Here is a 15,389-nt window from a genome sequence, read left to right as displayed (position 1 = left end):
TCCAATTGTTAAAACACAAAGTGAGCTCACATGCAGGTATTTTGTTCCAGTGGATGCCACAGCTCATCTTGGGCACACCCCAGAGAGCAGCTGAACACTGGATACAGAAGGAGAAGTGAAAATGCCTTGGTCCAGCAGGAGGCTAAATGAGAGAGCTCAAAGACCCTGTCCAGCTCCAGTGCCACCACACACTGATAAAGGACTTACAAAACCAAGGCTGAAATACAGCAACCCTCTTGGTTACACAACACTAACTCCAAACTCAAATCCAAGCAAACTAAATCTCCTTTAACTCAGAGCTGCTGGCACGTGGGGGCACTGCAGCCAGCCAGAGGCCACTGTCAGAAGCAGGTATCAGCACCCCAGAAGTCTCTTCCAGAAGCATTGTGATGGACAAAGAAAGCAAGACACTTGATAAATCACAGCTTTATTCATGGTTTTCTTTGTCACATTCTTTAAAGTGATGCTGAATGGAATTCTGCATAGTCAAAGAGTGCAACCCCCCCCAGAATTCATGGAAGTCAGCCCCAGGAAGGCTGCTTTTTGAGTTCAGTGAGACTGGTCACAATCAGAGCAATGAGCAACCTCCAGGGAGAGGCAAGTAGGGAGATGTACAGGGGTGGGGACAAAACCCACCAAAGCTACTCTCAGAGTGTTAGTCTAGAATGAGGTCTCCAAACAAGGGCACCCAACACCCATTCACACCCAGCTGCACCACAGAAAAAGCTACAGGAGACAGACACTTCCTCTGCTGAGGTCACTGAGCCAGATCAAGAGTGTCTGAGTGTGTCCCTGGCAGGTGATCAGCTGCCCCCACCACTGCAGCTGTTACACTCAGGTGGACAAGCACAAGCTCCAGCTTTCTCCATGAAGCTGGCATGCCACAGTGAGCAGCAGGAAATCTGAGTGCCTCCCCCCTACCAACATTCACGCTCAGCACACTTAAAGCAGCACCACCTCTCCTTTTGAGCTCCTAACACCATCATCCCTTTCCTTACTGCTCTTTTTATTCACAGTTGGTTGGAAGAGCAGGTGAAGAGCACCTCTCAGTGCCCAGGTAATGGTTCAGCCTGTGGAAGTGACCTTCATCAGAACACCTCCAGCTTCATTTCCACAAGCATAGGCACCACAGTCCCACTTCAACACAACATGACTCAAAGCAGTGTTTTTAACATTTACACCACCTCCTGATTTAGCATTCTCTGCATGATGACCACCACCAGGAGGAGACAGGAAAAAGAGTCCCATCCCAAGCCCAGCAGCTGCGGGAGGCCAAGACTCTGGTCCTGTCCGTGTGGTGGCGAGAGGCCATTTCTTGCCTTCAGCTCTGATGCATGCAGACACTGAGCAGTGCTTTAAGTGCAGAGCTGTCTCAGGCTGGGCATTTAGCAAAGCCACCAGCACCCTGAGCTGCATGTGCAAGCCAGGCTGAGCCTGACTGCCATAATGCACCTGAGCTGGAGCTGACATCAGGCAGGTTCTGAGTTACTCATCATTTCAGGCGCACAGTCCAGGGCTGTGGGGAACTCAGAAGCAACACACAGCCATCCAAGTTCAGATCCGGACAAGCAATCAGTCTCATTAGTTTGCTACAAGCCAAGGGCCACAGATCTGAGATTCTCCTCTTGAGCTGCTGGGATTGAAAGTTATTTCTGAGTCAAATCAGGCAGCAATACACCTGCTGCCACGGGCATGGGGAAAGTCTGCCCTAAAGTGTTTTGGAGAAGACCTACAACAGCGAGAGAAAGGGATCTAGTAAAGATATTTGCAGCACAGTGTGCTTGTGCAAAGGGAAAACAAATGACACAGTGAAATTCAAACCCCTTACAGCCAAACTCAAGGGCTGAAACTACCTTCATGTGACAGTGACATCCCCAAGCCACAGCTCCATGGCAGTGCCAACCAGCACTGCTGACAGACAGATGCTGATTGGCCCTGTGTTCACAACCAACCTGTCCTTCCTGCAGGGAACCTGGTTGGAAAGGAGGACTGCAGGTAACCAAGTCTTACTCCAGGAGCAAGCCACCTGGGCAGCCAGCAGCTGCCACACTGGGCAGGTTTCAGGGCAAAGCCATGCAAACCAAGCCATCCTCTCCCAGTTCAAAACATCAGGAATCAAACTGGCTGGGGGCTGATGAGTTTTCACAAGCAGCAATGGCAACATGAGTTGCCTCCCCTGGCAATCTCAGAGGCAAATTTGGGCAGAGCCCAAATGCAGTTAAGTTAGGAAGAGTGCTCAGTGCAACAGCCTGCTGCCTTTCCCCGGGATGACAGTGGCATTTCTTGTGTGGCTTCTGAGGTCTAGTTCAAGAGATCACTAGAGCAAGACCATTTTGGCCATCAGCTCCAGATCTGTATTGACAGCACTGATTTGTGTCACTTGTCTGTTTTAAGGGGGGTGATTCTAAGGGCTCTGGGTTAGATTTTTCTTCTACTAATGCAAAATCCTAAAGCAAAAGCAATTTGCTGGTCTGAAAAACCCATCTTGCTCTAGCATACCATGAAGCTCCTTTGTGACCCTTCTGCATCTCAGGAAATAACCTCTCATGCTCAGACCATCAGGCAGCCTCAACTGGTTAAGACACACTCAAATGAAACATTTCCCACTGAAGCTGCCAGACAGTGGATTTGAATTTATTGCATGATGTTGCATAAGAAAGTGTACTGCTGGAAACCGTAAGGCATCATGCAACTATCCATCAGCTCACCATTTATTACTCCTGGGAAGGTGGTTATAGGCTCTAAAGTTATAAAACCAGTTTCAAAAAAGTACATAAAAAATTTCCTTTTTACCATAAGCATTAAATAGTTTCCTTTTTTTTTGTTTGTTTTTTTTTTTTCTCTCTCCCACATGTTTGTAGTTTGTAAGCTGTTAAAAAGTGCATTCAAAACATACTGTACTGGAAAGTTGCTCCAGCCCAAAGCAGTACCAGAGACTTGTTAAATTAAAAGCTGCAAAAGAATGCTGCCAGGGCTTAGAAAGCTCACAGGTTGTGGTAACCTTACAGACTTGCAGTAACTGCTGTCAGTCCTCACACTTGCAATCTAGCGTAGCTGATAACATTAGCTGAAAGTGGGTGGGGTTAATTTATTGGGTTTACCTATGACTAAACAGTCAAATGAATTCAAGTTACGTACACTGGGGGATCAGATCAGGAGCAGACTGAACGTTCAGAGGTCCTGGTGGGGTTTGGCACTAATCAATGTACTGTGCCAGCCAGCGGAAGCCCTCTCCGTAGCCTTGCCTCTTGAGCACGCTGCACATGAACACCTCCAGCGGCCTGGCATTCAACTCCTTCAGGGGGACACTGCCCTGCAGAAAGACAGAAGCATTCCAGGTGAACAGGGACATATCCTGGCCTCTATCAGCAACAGTGCGGCCAGCAGGACCAGGGAAGTGATTGCTCCCCTGTCTCAGCACTGCTGAGCTCACACCTGGAATACCGAGGTCAGTTTTGAGCCCCTCACTACAAGGAGGACATTTTGGTGCTGGAGCAGGTCCAGAGAAGGGCAGCAAGGATGGTCTGAAGGGTCTGGAGGACAGGCTTTATGTGGAGTGGCTGAGGGACCTGGAGGTGTTTAGCCTGGAGAAAAGGAGGCTGAGGGAGACCTCCTGGCTCTATGCAACTCCCTGAAAGGAGGCTGAAGCCAGGTGGGGGTTGGTCTCTTCTCCCAGGCAACAAGGAACAGGTCAAGAGTAAACAACCTCAAGCTGCACCAGGGGAGGTTTAGGTTGGAGCTCAGGAACGAATTCTTTTCTGCAAGAACTGTCAGGCATTGGGACAGGCTGCCCAGGGAGGTTGTGGAGCCCCCATCCCTGGAGGTGTCCAAGGAACACGTGGCCATGGCACCAGGAGCACATGCAGGGAGAATGTGTGAACTTGTACCTGGCCTTCAGTCACAGTTCTCTGCTCTGCTTCTGGTTTTGTAGTTCTCACTAGAACTAAAGCCTCTGAGAACCTGCTTGCGGTTTAAACGCACTGCAGAGGACAGCTGAGGTACTGACAATGAGGGCACTGAGCAGCCTGTTAAAAAGCTGCACCAGAGATGTGCCTAACATGAAGACACTGAAAGAGGCTCCAAGATTAATTCTGCAGATGGTTACTATGTGCAGAGTGCTTTGTAAATTAAAAAACATTTGTTGTGTAGCTGGAGAGAACTCAAGTCACAGAAATCAGGAAAGCAAACTTGACCCAAACACCAACACAGAGGAAAAACCCAGAGCAGGAGCATTACCTTCCCTGTTGTCTGCCCATACAGCCCAAAGGTCTCTCGTAGCCTCTCCTCACTGATGGCTTCAGGCCTGTCAATCTTGTTACCCAGAATCAGGATAGGCACATTAGCGATGGTGTCGTCTGTCATTAGTGACTGCAGAGGGAAGGAGAAAGGAGAGACCAATGCACCAGAGAGGTCAGATGGCTGCTACTCATGTCCAGGTGGCAGCAGAGCTCTGCCGGGAGTCAGAATTTGAGCTCGTTTCTCACAAGTGGAAACTTTCCAAAACCTTACATCAAGTTCTTCTTTGGACTCAAGCAACCGTTCGTGATCTGCACAGTCCACCAAGAAGACGATGCCGTTGATGGCAGGCAGGTAGTTCTTCCACACTCTGCGGGCTGCAGGCGAGACGGCATTCAACAGACAAGAGGGGAGGAGCCCACGGCCCAGAGCAGTGCGCATCAGGCAGCAGACCGCAGTGGGGGTTAGGTCCCAGCTCACACTGCCAGTCCGTGGGATGCAACCCCATGTCTTACAAAGCTTGCCACAACGGAGCACGAATGTCACTCCCGTCCCTGTCACCACCACTGAGACTTTGCTTCCCTGACAGTTATGCCAACAAAGTAAATTTGAAGCACAAAGGTAAACCAAAGTGATTCAAAGCCCAGAATCCTCTTCAAAACGCAGGCATCAGCCACGCATCTGCTCTGCTGCAGCTCTTGCCAAACCACAGTTGGGATTTGTGGTGGAGAGAGAGGAGCAGCACAGGTCTCCCGTGCTATCAGAGGAGCACGGCAGCCAGTCACTGCAGCACGGCTCTGCTGCTGGTCTGCCACCGACAGCCTGCAGACAGCCGGAGCTCAGCTCAGCAGAGGGAGCAAACACATCCTCTTACCTTGAGCATGTCCACCCAGATCAAAGGTAGTGAAAGTCATGCCAGCAATCGTCAGCTCCTCCGAGGCTGCAACGACAGAGTTGTGCCCTGAGCGCAGTGGTGCTGTGCGCCGCAGCAGCCTAACCTCTGCTCTGCAGCCTGCCTTTTCTCCCGGCTCTCTGCAGTGTTTTGTTACTCCAGAAGCAAATCAGAACAAGGCATCCCCCCCCATCAGTGACACATTCAACCACAGGATGTCACTCACCAGTAACCCCACCTGTGAAGTGCCCGCTCTAACAGCAGCAGAGATGATCTGCACATTCTTTATCCCTAGACAAAGGGCAGCCGGCTCTGGCAGCTGCTTTGCCAGAACCATGGCACTTGTGGTACAACACTGGTCAAGGCTGCTCTTCTTCACATCCCTTCCCAGTTTCTCCCCTCTTTACTGGGTGCAACCATTCACATTAACCTGTGTTGATTTTTTGCCTGGGATGCTCCCAGGGTAACAATTACACAGCAATCCTTGAGCCAGAAAATGTCAGCACACACTGACAGTACATTAGTGGTCATTTTCCAGCTACAAGAAGCTGCTCCCAAACACTGCAAGCCTCAGTTTCCCAGGAGATCTGTGATCTGAACTCTCAGGGCCGCTTGGCAGCCTCCTCTCATTTTCTAATACACCACACTCAGCTGACACAGACTGATGGAGTGGTTTAGGTTGGAAGGAACCAACTCCCCTGCCGAGGGCAGAGACACCTCCCACTAACCCAGGTTGCTCAAGGCCTCATCCAACCTGGCCTTGAACACCTCCAGGTAAGGGGCATCCATGCCCTCCCTGGGCAGCCTGTTCCAGTGTCTCCCCATCCTCAAGAATTTCTTCCTATTACCCAGCACTGTTTTGAATCTCACTGGAGCTCCCTACAGACTGCAATCCCAGGCATTCCTTTGTTACACTGTGGCCCTGATACATGGTCAGATCCTGCTTTTCCTGCAACGCTTCCAACCCTTCCCAGCTCTAGAACTCACTGGGGTGCAAGGTGGGGACATGCTGTCCCAGCCTGTCGTCCTTGAGCATGTGCAGCAGGGTGGTTTTGCCAGCATTGTCCAGCCCAAGGAACACCAGCTTGCCCGACTTCTTGTACAGCCCTAGGACAAAGCAGGAGCTTGTGAACAATCAGCTACAGCAGCCGGAGGCCTCTTCCATTCCGGAGGTGAGCAGAGGGCTGCGGTGGTGGTACAGAATAGAGAGCAGCCAGGCTCCAGCAGGCACCTTGTCTGGGCAGAAGGATAAACAGCACCAATAAAGCAGCTGCCTGCTGCACCCTGTGCAACCTGCAGCTCACAGGATGCTGAGGGGGCGAGGCACAGGACTGATGTCAGTGTCCCTCGTGTGGACACACCTATGTGACCTGAGCAATAGCACTGAACAGGGCCAGACTGTGCCAGTGCAGCTCTTTCTGCCCCTGCAAAAGGAGAGTTTTGCTCAGTGGCAGTGGGGAGAGTGTGCAGAAACAGGGCTAACAGCAGGCTTGGAGCCAGGCACCATCCTGGCCCTCAGCAGAAGGTGTGTTCAGCTACCTCCAATGATTCACAGATTCAGGGAGTGGTTTGGGTAGGAAGGGACCAGAAATATCATCCAGTTCCAACTCCCCAGCCACAAGTAGAGACACCTCCCACTAGCCCAGGTTGCACAAGGCCTCATCCAACCTGGCCTTGAACACCCTCAAGGAGAGGACATCCACAGCCTCCCTGGGCAACTTGTGCCAGTGCCTCCCCACCCTCACTGCCAAGAGTTCCTTCCTAATCTCCAGCCTGTCTGCCCTCCCCTAGCTTCAATCCATCCCTCTCATCCTATCACTACAAACCCTTCTAAAAGTTCTTCTTTTATGACAAAACCATGACTGAACCCAACTTGCTCAAGACAAAGGGAAGCTCAGCCCTCACTCAGTGCATTGCAGACTGGTTTCAACACCACAGCCGTGGTCAGCACAGGTGTGAAGTCTTCTGTGGGGCTTTGTGTACTGCTCTGGCAAAAATCAGCATTCAGCCATTGGTTGGGTGGCTGCCTCCTGCATGGCATCACCAGGGCAGCTCTGACAGCCTTGCTGGCAGGTGATGATGCTCCCAAAACAGCAGTAAGCAATGTAATCTTCACTGGCTGTCATCTTTACCAAAATGCCTTTTCCCCTTTTTTCTCCCCCAACTCTGCTCATGACTCCAGTCAGTGCAGCAGCTGCTGCCATGGAGGGACAGGAGGTTTACAACACAATCCCCACAGTGTCTGGAGTTTGAGACTTATCAAAGGGCACTTCCCTCAGAACTTGCCAGCACCACTCCCCTGTGCCGGGATTAGTTTTCACTGCTTCAAACTGATGGGCATTTGAAGCAAAACACAGAGACAAACTGAACTCAAGAAATAAATGATAAATTCTGTACTACTGCAGAGTCTCTTACATTTGTCTTTTTAAAGCAGAAAATCTTCCCCTTTATTCCCCCTTCTAAGACCTGTTGAAGGATACCAAGCGCTGCACATCTGCCGAGGAACAGCCTTGCTGAGCGCTGAAGGAGGCAGAACAGTGCAAAGGGTGAGGAGATGGAGATGCTGTGCTTCTGGCACAGTTCTCTTCTAGGTTCAAAACAGTGCAAAACACAGCCCAAGACTGGAGGGGGCAGGTCCTGGCATCACCAGGACCTTCTTCTGTATAATGTCAGAAGATGATTAACAGAATGGATCTTAATGCCAAGCACTATCTAAAGGTCGGCGGCAAGAGGATGGGGCCAGACTATTTCCAGTGCTGCCCACTGACAGGATAGGGGGCACCAGGCACAAACTGGAATGCAGGAAGCTCCACCTAAAGGAAAACCTCTCTGCTGTGAGGGTGCTGAAGCCCTGGAGCAGGCTGTCCAGAGAGGTTGTGGAGACTCCTTCTCTGGACACATTCCAGCCCCAGCTGGACATTGCAATCCTGGGCAAGCTGCTGTGGGTGCCCTGCTTTGCAAGGGAAGCTGAACTAGCTGATGTCCAGAGGTCCCTTCCAACCCCACCATGCTGGGACATGGAGCTTTGCAATATGCTGAAGTTATTCATCACCTCTGTGAGAAGCATTCACCTCACAAGCAGGTTGTGAGGCACACAACCAGATTTTCCTGTTAAAGCTCAGCCATCCCACTGCTACATCTCTCCACTCAGCTGCACCCACTCCTGCCAGCACCAGCAGCGTGGCAGCTACACACCAACAGCCTTTGCTGTGCCAAAGCCTGGTAGCTATCCAGAGGGCACATGAAGAGCTGTCCTGGATCTCCCTGCAGCAGAAGGGCAGGGGGCAGTTAGCCAGTAACACCAGAATCACAGAATAAGGCTGGAAAAAGACCTTCAAGATCATCGAGTCCAAGCCATGACCTAACACTTTCTAATGAACTAACCCATGGCACTGAGTGCCTCACCCAGCCTCTTTTTAAACACCTCCAGGCTGGTGACTCCACCACCTCCAAGGGCAGCCCATTCCAATGCCAATCACTTCTATGAAGAACTTCTTCCTAACTCCAGCCTGAACCTGCCCTGGTGCAGCTTGAGGCTGTGGAGCTTCTGGAGCCCTTAGTTTCTGTTCTTATCTCCTGTGTTCTCTTCATGCCTGCTGTATCTGAGGGGCTGCCCAGTGATGCTGTTGCATAGGTGCTGATGCTGCAGCACCATAGGGCAGGTGTGCCTCTGCCTGGCCAACCTTTACCCTGCTGCTGTTTGCTCACCTCTGCCTTTGCCTGCTCTCTGGGGTCATATTCCAGCAGGACACACTTTGTAACTCACAGATGTGAGTATTTTTGCAGCCTGTTTCATTAATCATCTTTCTTACTACAGCTGCTATAGAGTGTCATAGGATCGTAGAATGGTTTGGGTTGGAGGAAACCTCTCTAGTTCCAACTCTCTGCCATGGGCAGAGACACCTCCTGCTAGAGTAGGTTGCTCAACAATTGGAACACTTCCAAGGTTGAAGCCTTCACAGCTTCTCTGGACAACCTGTTCCAGTGCCTCACCAATCTCATGAGGCAGAATTTCTTCCCAATATCTAATCTAAATCCAGTTCCTTCCAGTTTGCAGCCATTACTCCTCGTTCTGTCACTCCAGGCCTTTGTCAAAAGTCCCTTTCCAGCTCTCCTGTAGCCCCCTTGGAATACTGGAAGGCTGCTCTAAGGTCTTCCCAGAGCCTTCTCCTCTCCAGGCTGAAGAACCCAAACTCCCTCAGCCTGTATTCACAGCAGTGGGGTTTCGGGCCTTTGATCACACTTGTGGCCTCCTCTGTGTTCTCTCTAAGAGTCCTCACATGTCTTACTTCCCAACCTCACCTTGACCCATGCCCAAACATTGCAGGCTGGATGAGAAAGCATTCCTGTTTACAAAGAGAGAGGGGGCAGGCAAACACTTTCCAACAGTACCTTATGTCCCAGGAGAAGCTCCAGGTCACACTCACCTTGCAACTAAACAAACCCCTCCTAGGTCACAGCAAAGCAAGTACTCTTGCCACTCAGCCTGGCTGTCCAGGAGCCTTTGCTCCCAAATCAGGTGCTGCTGCCTCCTCTGAAGCACGTCACAGCTCCCAAGGGTCTTTCCCAGAAACACAGGATGCAAAACAGAAGCACTCCAGATATTGTGGACAGCAAGGTCGGGGTTCACACACCAGATTCTGTGTGTATTTCAGAGGTGCCTGTGTGCAAAGAGGCATTGCCTAAGGCAATCGTAACAGCCTGCTGCCAGCACAGCACAGGCAACTCTGGGGAGCTCCCCAGGTGCTTTCAGCAGCTGTACATGTGTGTGAGAATGAGGAGAGACAGCATTTCTTCTAAAGAGGGACACTGACAGTCACTCTCTTCCCTACACCCAGCTCCAGTGTCTTTCACCAGAATCAGACTTTGCATGCACAGCAGTGGGCAAGCAGTGCTGGAGCACAGTAATCACTGCTGGGCTAAGGCAGATAAGAAAGATTAGTCAACTTGGTTAAAATTTCACTGCTTCAGATGTCAGGAGTAGGCCAAGGGTCTAACACTCAGCAAGAGTTTCAGTTTTCAACTGATAAAAGGCAGGTGACACAGCTTGCCCTGTCTCCATTGCCAGTGCTTTTTAAACCCTCCAACAAACTCTCCTGAACTTGCAGATGACAAGAGGTAAAAGGCTCAGTCTACAACTCATGTTCCTTTTGAAGGCATCCAAATGTTCCTTTTCCTCCCACTTGTTGCTTTGGGCTTTTTTTCCCCCTTTGTGTCTTTTCCTTTCTCCTGTGTGGCACAATCCAGTACCTCTTCTTGGCTCGACTCTGCTTACAGACTGCTTTGGCCAGGGAATACTTTCCTGAGGCTCTTCAGCAGATGCCAGTAGCTTCACACTGACTTCAATGACATCAGCCACAGCATAATGTGCTGCTGATCACCAGCAAGGGCTTCAATATCCAGCACTCATTTTTTGTAGGCAGTTGCTCATATTTGGGGTCTCGAGTCATATCCTATAAGAACTGAGTTCAGGCCTTTACAGCAAAGAAAAGCCAAGAGAAACTCCATAGGAAGTGACTGAATTACACCAGCTCAAGTGCAGTGTGGTTAGACATATCAAACCCTTCACACACGTGAAAGAAAAGGGATTTTTTTCCAAGAGGTTAACAGATTGGTGCAAAATCGAATGGAGAACATGCCCTGGAAACACTCAGCATTGACAAGTGAAACTGTTGTTTGAATATTGACCAACCCAAATGTTGTGGTTCAAGCAGCGGCTGGGTTTGAAGACAACAGAGCTCAGCAGAGCAGCAGAGAGGAACAAAACCCAAACAAGAAAACCAACTCACCTAAAAACTGCAGGACGCTACTGAAGCCACTGTATATCCAGTTAAATATGAAGGACATAGCGGAGCCTGAAACAGAGAAAGCACAGCACACTTACAGCACAGCCAGCACCAGGAAACGCTCACGGGTAGCAGCAGCAACTCGGAGGCAAAAGTAAACCTCCCCTGACCTCTGCAAAACTCACAGCCCAGGGGGGTGACCCCAAAACTCACTAAAAACACCAGCCCCCAGCCCTTGAGACACACCAGCAAAGCCCTATTCCTTCACTGAGAAACACTACGTGGAAAGAAGCAGAAGGTGTGATGGAAGTGGATGATGTTCCGCTGAAGATTTCAAAGGAGACCCTGACAGGAACTTTGGAGAGGGCCACAGAAGGATGTCGGTGCTCCAGCCGCCCTTGGGAGCTGCTGGGTTTTGAAGCAGAGGTGTTGAGAGGCAAAGAAATGTCGTGACATTGGCTCAGAGGGGTTTGACACCAAATAAACTGCCGCTGTCTGCACAGGGCCTGTCTGTGGGAAACAGCTCCTCAGCACAGGGCACTGGAGCGGCCACTCGAACACCTTCTGTCTGTCTTGCTGCACAGGCTGCCATGACAAACCTGCAGTGCAAACCTGATGTCCTCAGCACGCCTCTGAACACCTCCCACGTGTGTTTGCCACCAAATTCCTTCAAGAGCAAAAGGTTGAGCTGATTACAACCAACATCAGTCATGTCACACAACTATCAGCCAGCTTCAGCTACCCCCCACAGCCAGGACACCCCTTTCCACCAGGATGAAGCTACTTCAAAGCACCCTGCTTCGTGCTGCAAGTGAAAAAAAAAATGTTGTTCTGCTCAATCCTGGGAAAGAAGCAAGAGGCCAAGACTGATGAATTCAGTTGTTCCTGCCACCAAGGGCAGAGGTGTTGGGAGAGCTTTGGCACACCTTGAGGGGACAGGCAGGACAGAGCAGAGGAACCACAGCTACTGCCCAAGTGATGCTCTGAGGCACAAGGGGAAAGCCATCACCAGGTTCCCTGCGCAGCCATGAGCCACTCATTTCTTGGTCTTCACCTCATTTTTCTCATGATCTAACGTGAGGATAACCACACTGAAGAACCAGGTGGACAGTGAATCACTATCTAGTGAAAACCTCTCAGAAGACTAAAGAGCAACAACGCATTTAGGCAGCTAATGCCTGCTGAAGCACATCGCTGCTGCCAGCTGCGGGGTCTGACTGCCCTCCAGGAACCACTCTGCTAGGAGCAGTGGCAGAAGCATCCACGCTGCTGGGAGCTGTCCTGTCACGCTCATCTCCACACCGCGGCGGTGCCTTGCGGGGTCACAGCATGACTTCAGCGCAGCTCACCGCCCAGAGCACCGCACACAGTGTTCAAAGCAGAGGGCAGAATCCGCTCCAAATTGCAGGTACCTGTCACGGCAATCACAGTGGTGACAGCAAGCAGCTTCTGTGTTATGCAGCGACAGGTACATCAGAGAGAGACAAGGAAAGAGGAAAGAACACTTTGGTCACGTTTGCTTGCACTGAAACAATCCGCTGGGATGACAAAGTGTGGCAGCAGCCTGGTTTCTCTGTGAATAACCCCGAAAGCCTTGCCCACGCTCGGCCGCAGCGGGCAGCGATGGCAGCAGCACGGGTCGGCTGCCCTGCGAGGCACGAACACCCAGTTACACAACGGCACCGCTGGAGCTGGCCCCGCGGGGCTGGCAGGCAAAGGTCAAGAACACGCAAACACAGCAGAAGACACACGTCAGCAGATTTATTTATTGCTTGAGCAAAATACCAATGGAGGAAAGCCTCTGTGGGGCTTAGAGTACAAGACTGACTCACGTAACCTGCAAATGAGGGCAAGCGGCCCGGGAGAAGTGCTCAGATGGCTGAGGTGTGAGTAATCCAGAGGTTTGCTGTAGTAACCTTTTGCATGTTGTGGCTAAAACAGCAAAACATCTCCATGAATTTTAGACTAGACTCTAAGGGCCAAGAGTCAAGGGGCAAAGCACAGGATGACGCTGCAAAGAGGGCTGAAGTGGCGTTAACACAGGTTACACTTCCATCACCCGGAGAAGCAGTGCCAGAGACAGCTATGCAAACACACCCACATCAGCTGGCAGCACCTAAAGGAACATACTCTGAAAATGGGGAAAACATGGGCAGCTAATTGCAAAGGCACACTGGTCATGTTTGAACAGAGATACTGAATCTGCTCTTATCACGCAGGAAAAGTTAACTGCATCATTCACAGCGGCATCAAACCACAGCACCACAAAGCCTGTGCTGGCACCAAGGGTTCACGCTGCCAACACCTCCAGGTCACATACAAGGAGAGCTGAGGCTGTCCAGGGCACTCAGACTCAAATCATCAGGCTCATGCTGAAAACATGACAAAAAGCTCTGGTAATCACTGTTCCCAACCCAGGGAGAAGACAAAAGTGCTACTGTAAGGTTATATCGGGGGTTCCCTTGACAAAAGCAGCTGCAAGCAGGCACAAGCTTTTAGTGACAAACTGTGCAGGACACAAGAACAACTGACTGAGTTTTACTTTGTACCAACTGGTTTTTACAGACATCACCAACATACTTGTGCCTCCTTAACAGAAACGTGCAAGTGAATTTACCAGCATCACATCCACAACAGATGGCTGAGACTTCACAATGTCTCCAGCAACCCTGGCTCACATCACTTCATCAGCGAAGTATGATCTGGTGACTCCCGTGGAGCACTTTAAGTCATTCTGCACACCAAGAAGATGGACTTGGTTACTGGAGACCACAGGGAATTCCCACCCAGTGGGCTTGGAAATATCTTGAGCCAGCCTCTCGAAGGGAACATCGCGGACAGTAAGGACTAGCAAGCACTCACACTTACTCCTTTGACATTCTGAAACCTAAGATTTATTCTCTCCTACTCCCAACACACATTTTTCTGCCTAAAAGCCATCATTTCACTTCTGAACCAGCAAGAACAGCACTCTCAAAGTCTGCGAGCCTTTGGATAACAGAGGGCACCACACTTTTAAAGATGCCTTTAAATCCCTGTATGGAATAACTAGGAAAGGGAAACCAGTGACAACAGTGCTCAACAACTCTTGCAGCAGCTGGAAACACACTGTGCTGGGTAATGGGTGCTGGGAGAGAAACCTCTGCCCAGCCCAGCTGCACCAACATCAGCCTGCAAACACCACCACTGAGAGCCTGAAGTCTGCTGTTAAGGCTGTACTTAAGAGTTTTTGAAGCAGGGTCTAAATGCAATCACTTCAAGTTATTAGCTCACATATGGTCCTTCCAGCATCACAAAACTTTATCATGGGCAACAGTAATCAAAATCTCTAAGAAATGTGGTGAATAAACCATTATCTGCTGTCTACAGCACACATTACTCTAGGGTGTGAAACTGTGCTTCGATGTAGCACTTAAAAGCTAAGAAAAGGGACAGAATCTGACAGTGAGGTAGCGGCAGAGATTTTCCTCAGGGCATTTCAGTCATTTTGGGGCAGCAAGTCACCGCTGAGATTTCAGAAGGGAAATCATCACACCTGTCCACAACTAATCGAGCTGAAAACCGAAACGATCACACATTCTTTGGCAAGGACGTTAAATTTAGTCACATCACATCTTTGACTCCGGGACATTCTGTATCTAGCAAAGACCTTAGGGACGTGTGAAGCAGCAAACTGTTTATCTCTTCAGACAGCGCCGCAACAGGCACCCCAGTTCCGAAGGACACCTCCTGCAGCAGCTCAGCTGCAGCCGCCCCCGCCAAGAGCGGCTGTCGGAGCGCGGTCCTAGGGTAGGGACTGCTGCAGGAACTTGCTTATTAACAAACTCCTTAAAAGTCGCCGTTTCTGAATACATGGCTTGAGTAAGCACAGCACAAGGTGCCAGACAGCTGCCCAAGACGGCTGCAGTGTACCCACAGCTTAAGGGGGACCCGTGACAGCGCTCTCCTCAGCGTCCCAAGCCCGTCTGTGAGGCAGAGCTGCCGAACCACCAGGACTGGCTCAGACACCGGGCAGTGACACACGGCCGAAACGAATGCCACTGTCCCCCCCCAGCCCCACCTCACGGAGCCTTACCCACAGACCCACGCAGGCCGCAACCTTCCGGGGCGCACCGGCACCCCCGGCCAGGCCCAGCCGCACACCAGAGACCGCCCCCGGCAGCACGCGAGGGCTGCCCAAGCACCCTGCGGTATTCACCGCGCACGTCCACCGCCCACCGAAGGCTCCCCGCGCTCACCTGCCCGTGCCGAGCCCAAGCTGCAGACTCTCCGCTCCGCCGGCACCGACACGCAACCTCGCGGCTGCGCCCCGCTCCGCCCCCACGCCGCTTCTTCCGGGCCCGGGCGCTCCGCGCTGACACACACCCCGGTGCAACGCTGCGCTCCACCCAGCCCTCGGCTGCGGAGCCCTCCCGGTACCGCCTCCCCCTGCCGCGGGCCCAGCCGCCGCCCCGCCGCAGGCCCGGCCCGGCCCC

General features: G+C 51.4%; 1 protein-coding gene across 1 annotated transcript; it reads right to left on the bottom strand.

The window, feature by feature from the left end:
- Positions 1 to 411: 411 nt before the first annotated feature.
- SAR1B (secretion associated Ras related GTPase 1B) lies at positions 412 to 15,369 on the bottom strand. Its single transcript, XM_064162202.1, has 7 exons — positions 15,153 to 15,369; positions 10,918 to 10,983; positions 6,116 to 6,235; positions 5,111 to 5,176; positions 4,510 to 4,613; positions 4,237 to 4,368; positions 412 to 3,313 (listed from the first exon to the last, which is right to left on the bottom strand). Exons 2-7 carry the CDS (start codon positions 10,973 to 10,975, stop codon positions 3,197 to 3,199), a joined length of 597 nt encoding a protein of 198 aa, XP_064018272.1. The 5' UTR covers positions 10,976 to 10,983; positions 15,153 to 15,369; the 3' UTR covers positions 412 to 3,196.
- Between the last annotated feature and the right edge of the window lie 20 nt (positions 15,370 to 15,389).

This window comes from Pogoniulus pusillus, chromosome 22 (genome assembly GCF_015220805.1).
Source record: "Pogoniulus pusillus isolate bPogPus1 chromosome 22, bPogPus1.pri, whole genome shotgun sequence".
NCBI classification, from domain to species: Eukaryota; Metazoa; Chordata; class Aves; order Piciformes; family Lybiidae; genus Pogoniulus; species Pogoniulus pusillus.
The sequence above is the reverse complement of the archived record's forward strand: the minus strand, read 5'-3'. Positions and strand labels throughout refer to the sequence as shown.

What these genes read in the sequence shown, in the direction of transcription:
- SAR1B (XM_064162202.1), bottom strand. Translation starts at nt 10,975, where the DNA reads ATGTCCTTCATATTTAACTGGATATACAGTGGCTTCAGTAGCGTCCTG. An exon ending in AGTCCAAAGAAGAACTTGAT is followed by an intron (nt 4,369 to 4,509) that starts GTAAGGTTTTGG and finishes TTCCCTCTGCAG; the next exon opens with TCACTAATGACAGACGACAC. An exon ending in ATGGGCAGACAACAGGGAAG is followed by an intron (nt 3,314 to 4,236) that starts GTAATGCTCCTG and finishes GTCTTTCTGCAG; the next exon opens with GGCAGTGTCCCCCTGAAGGA.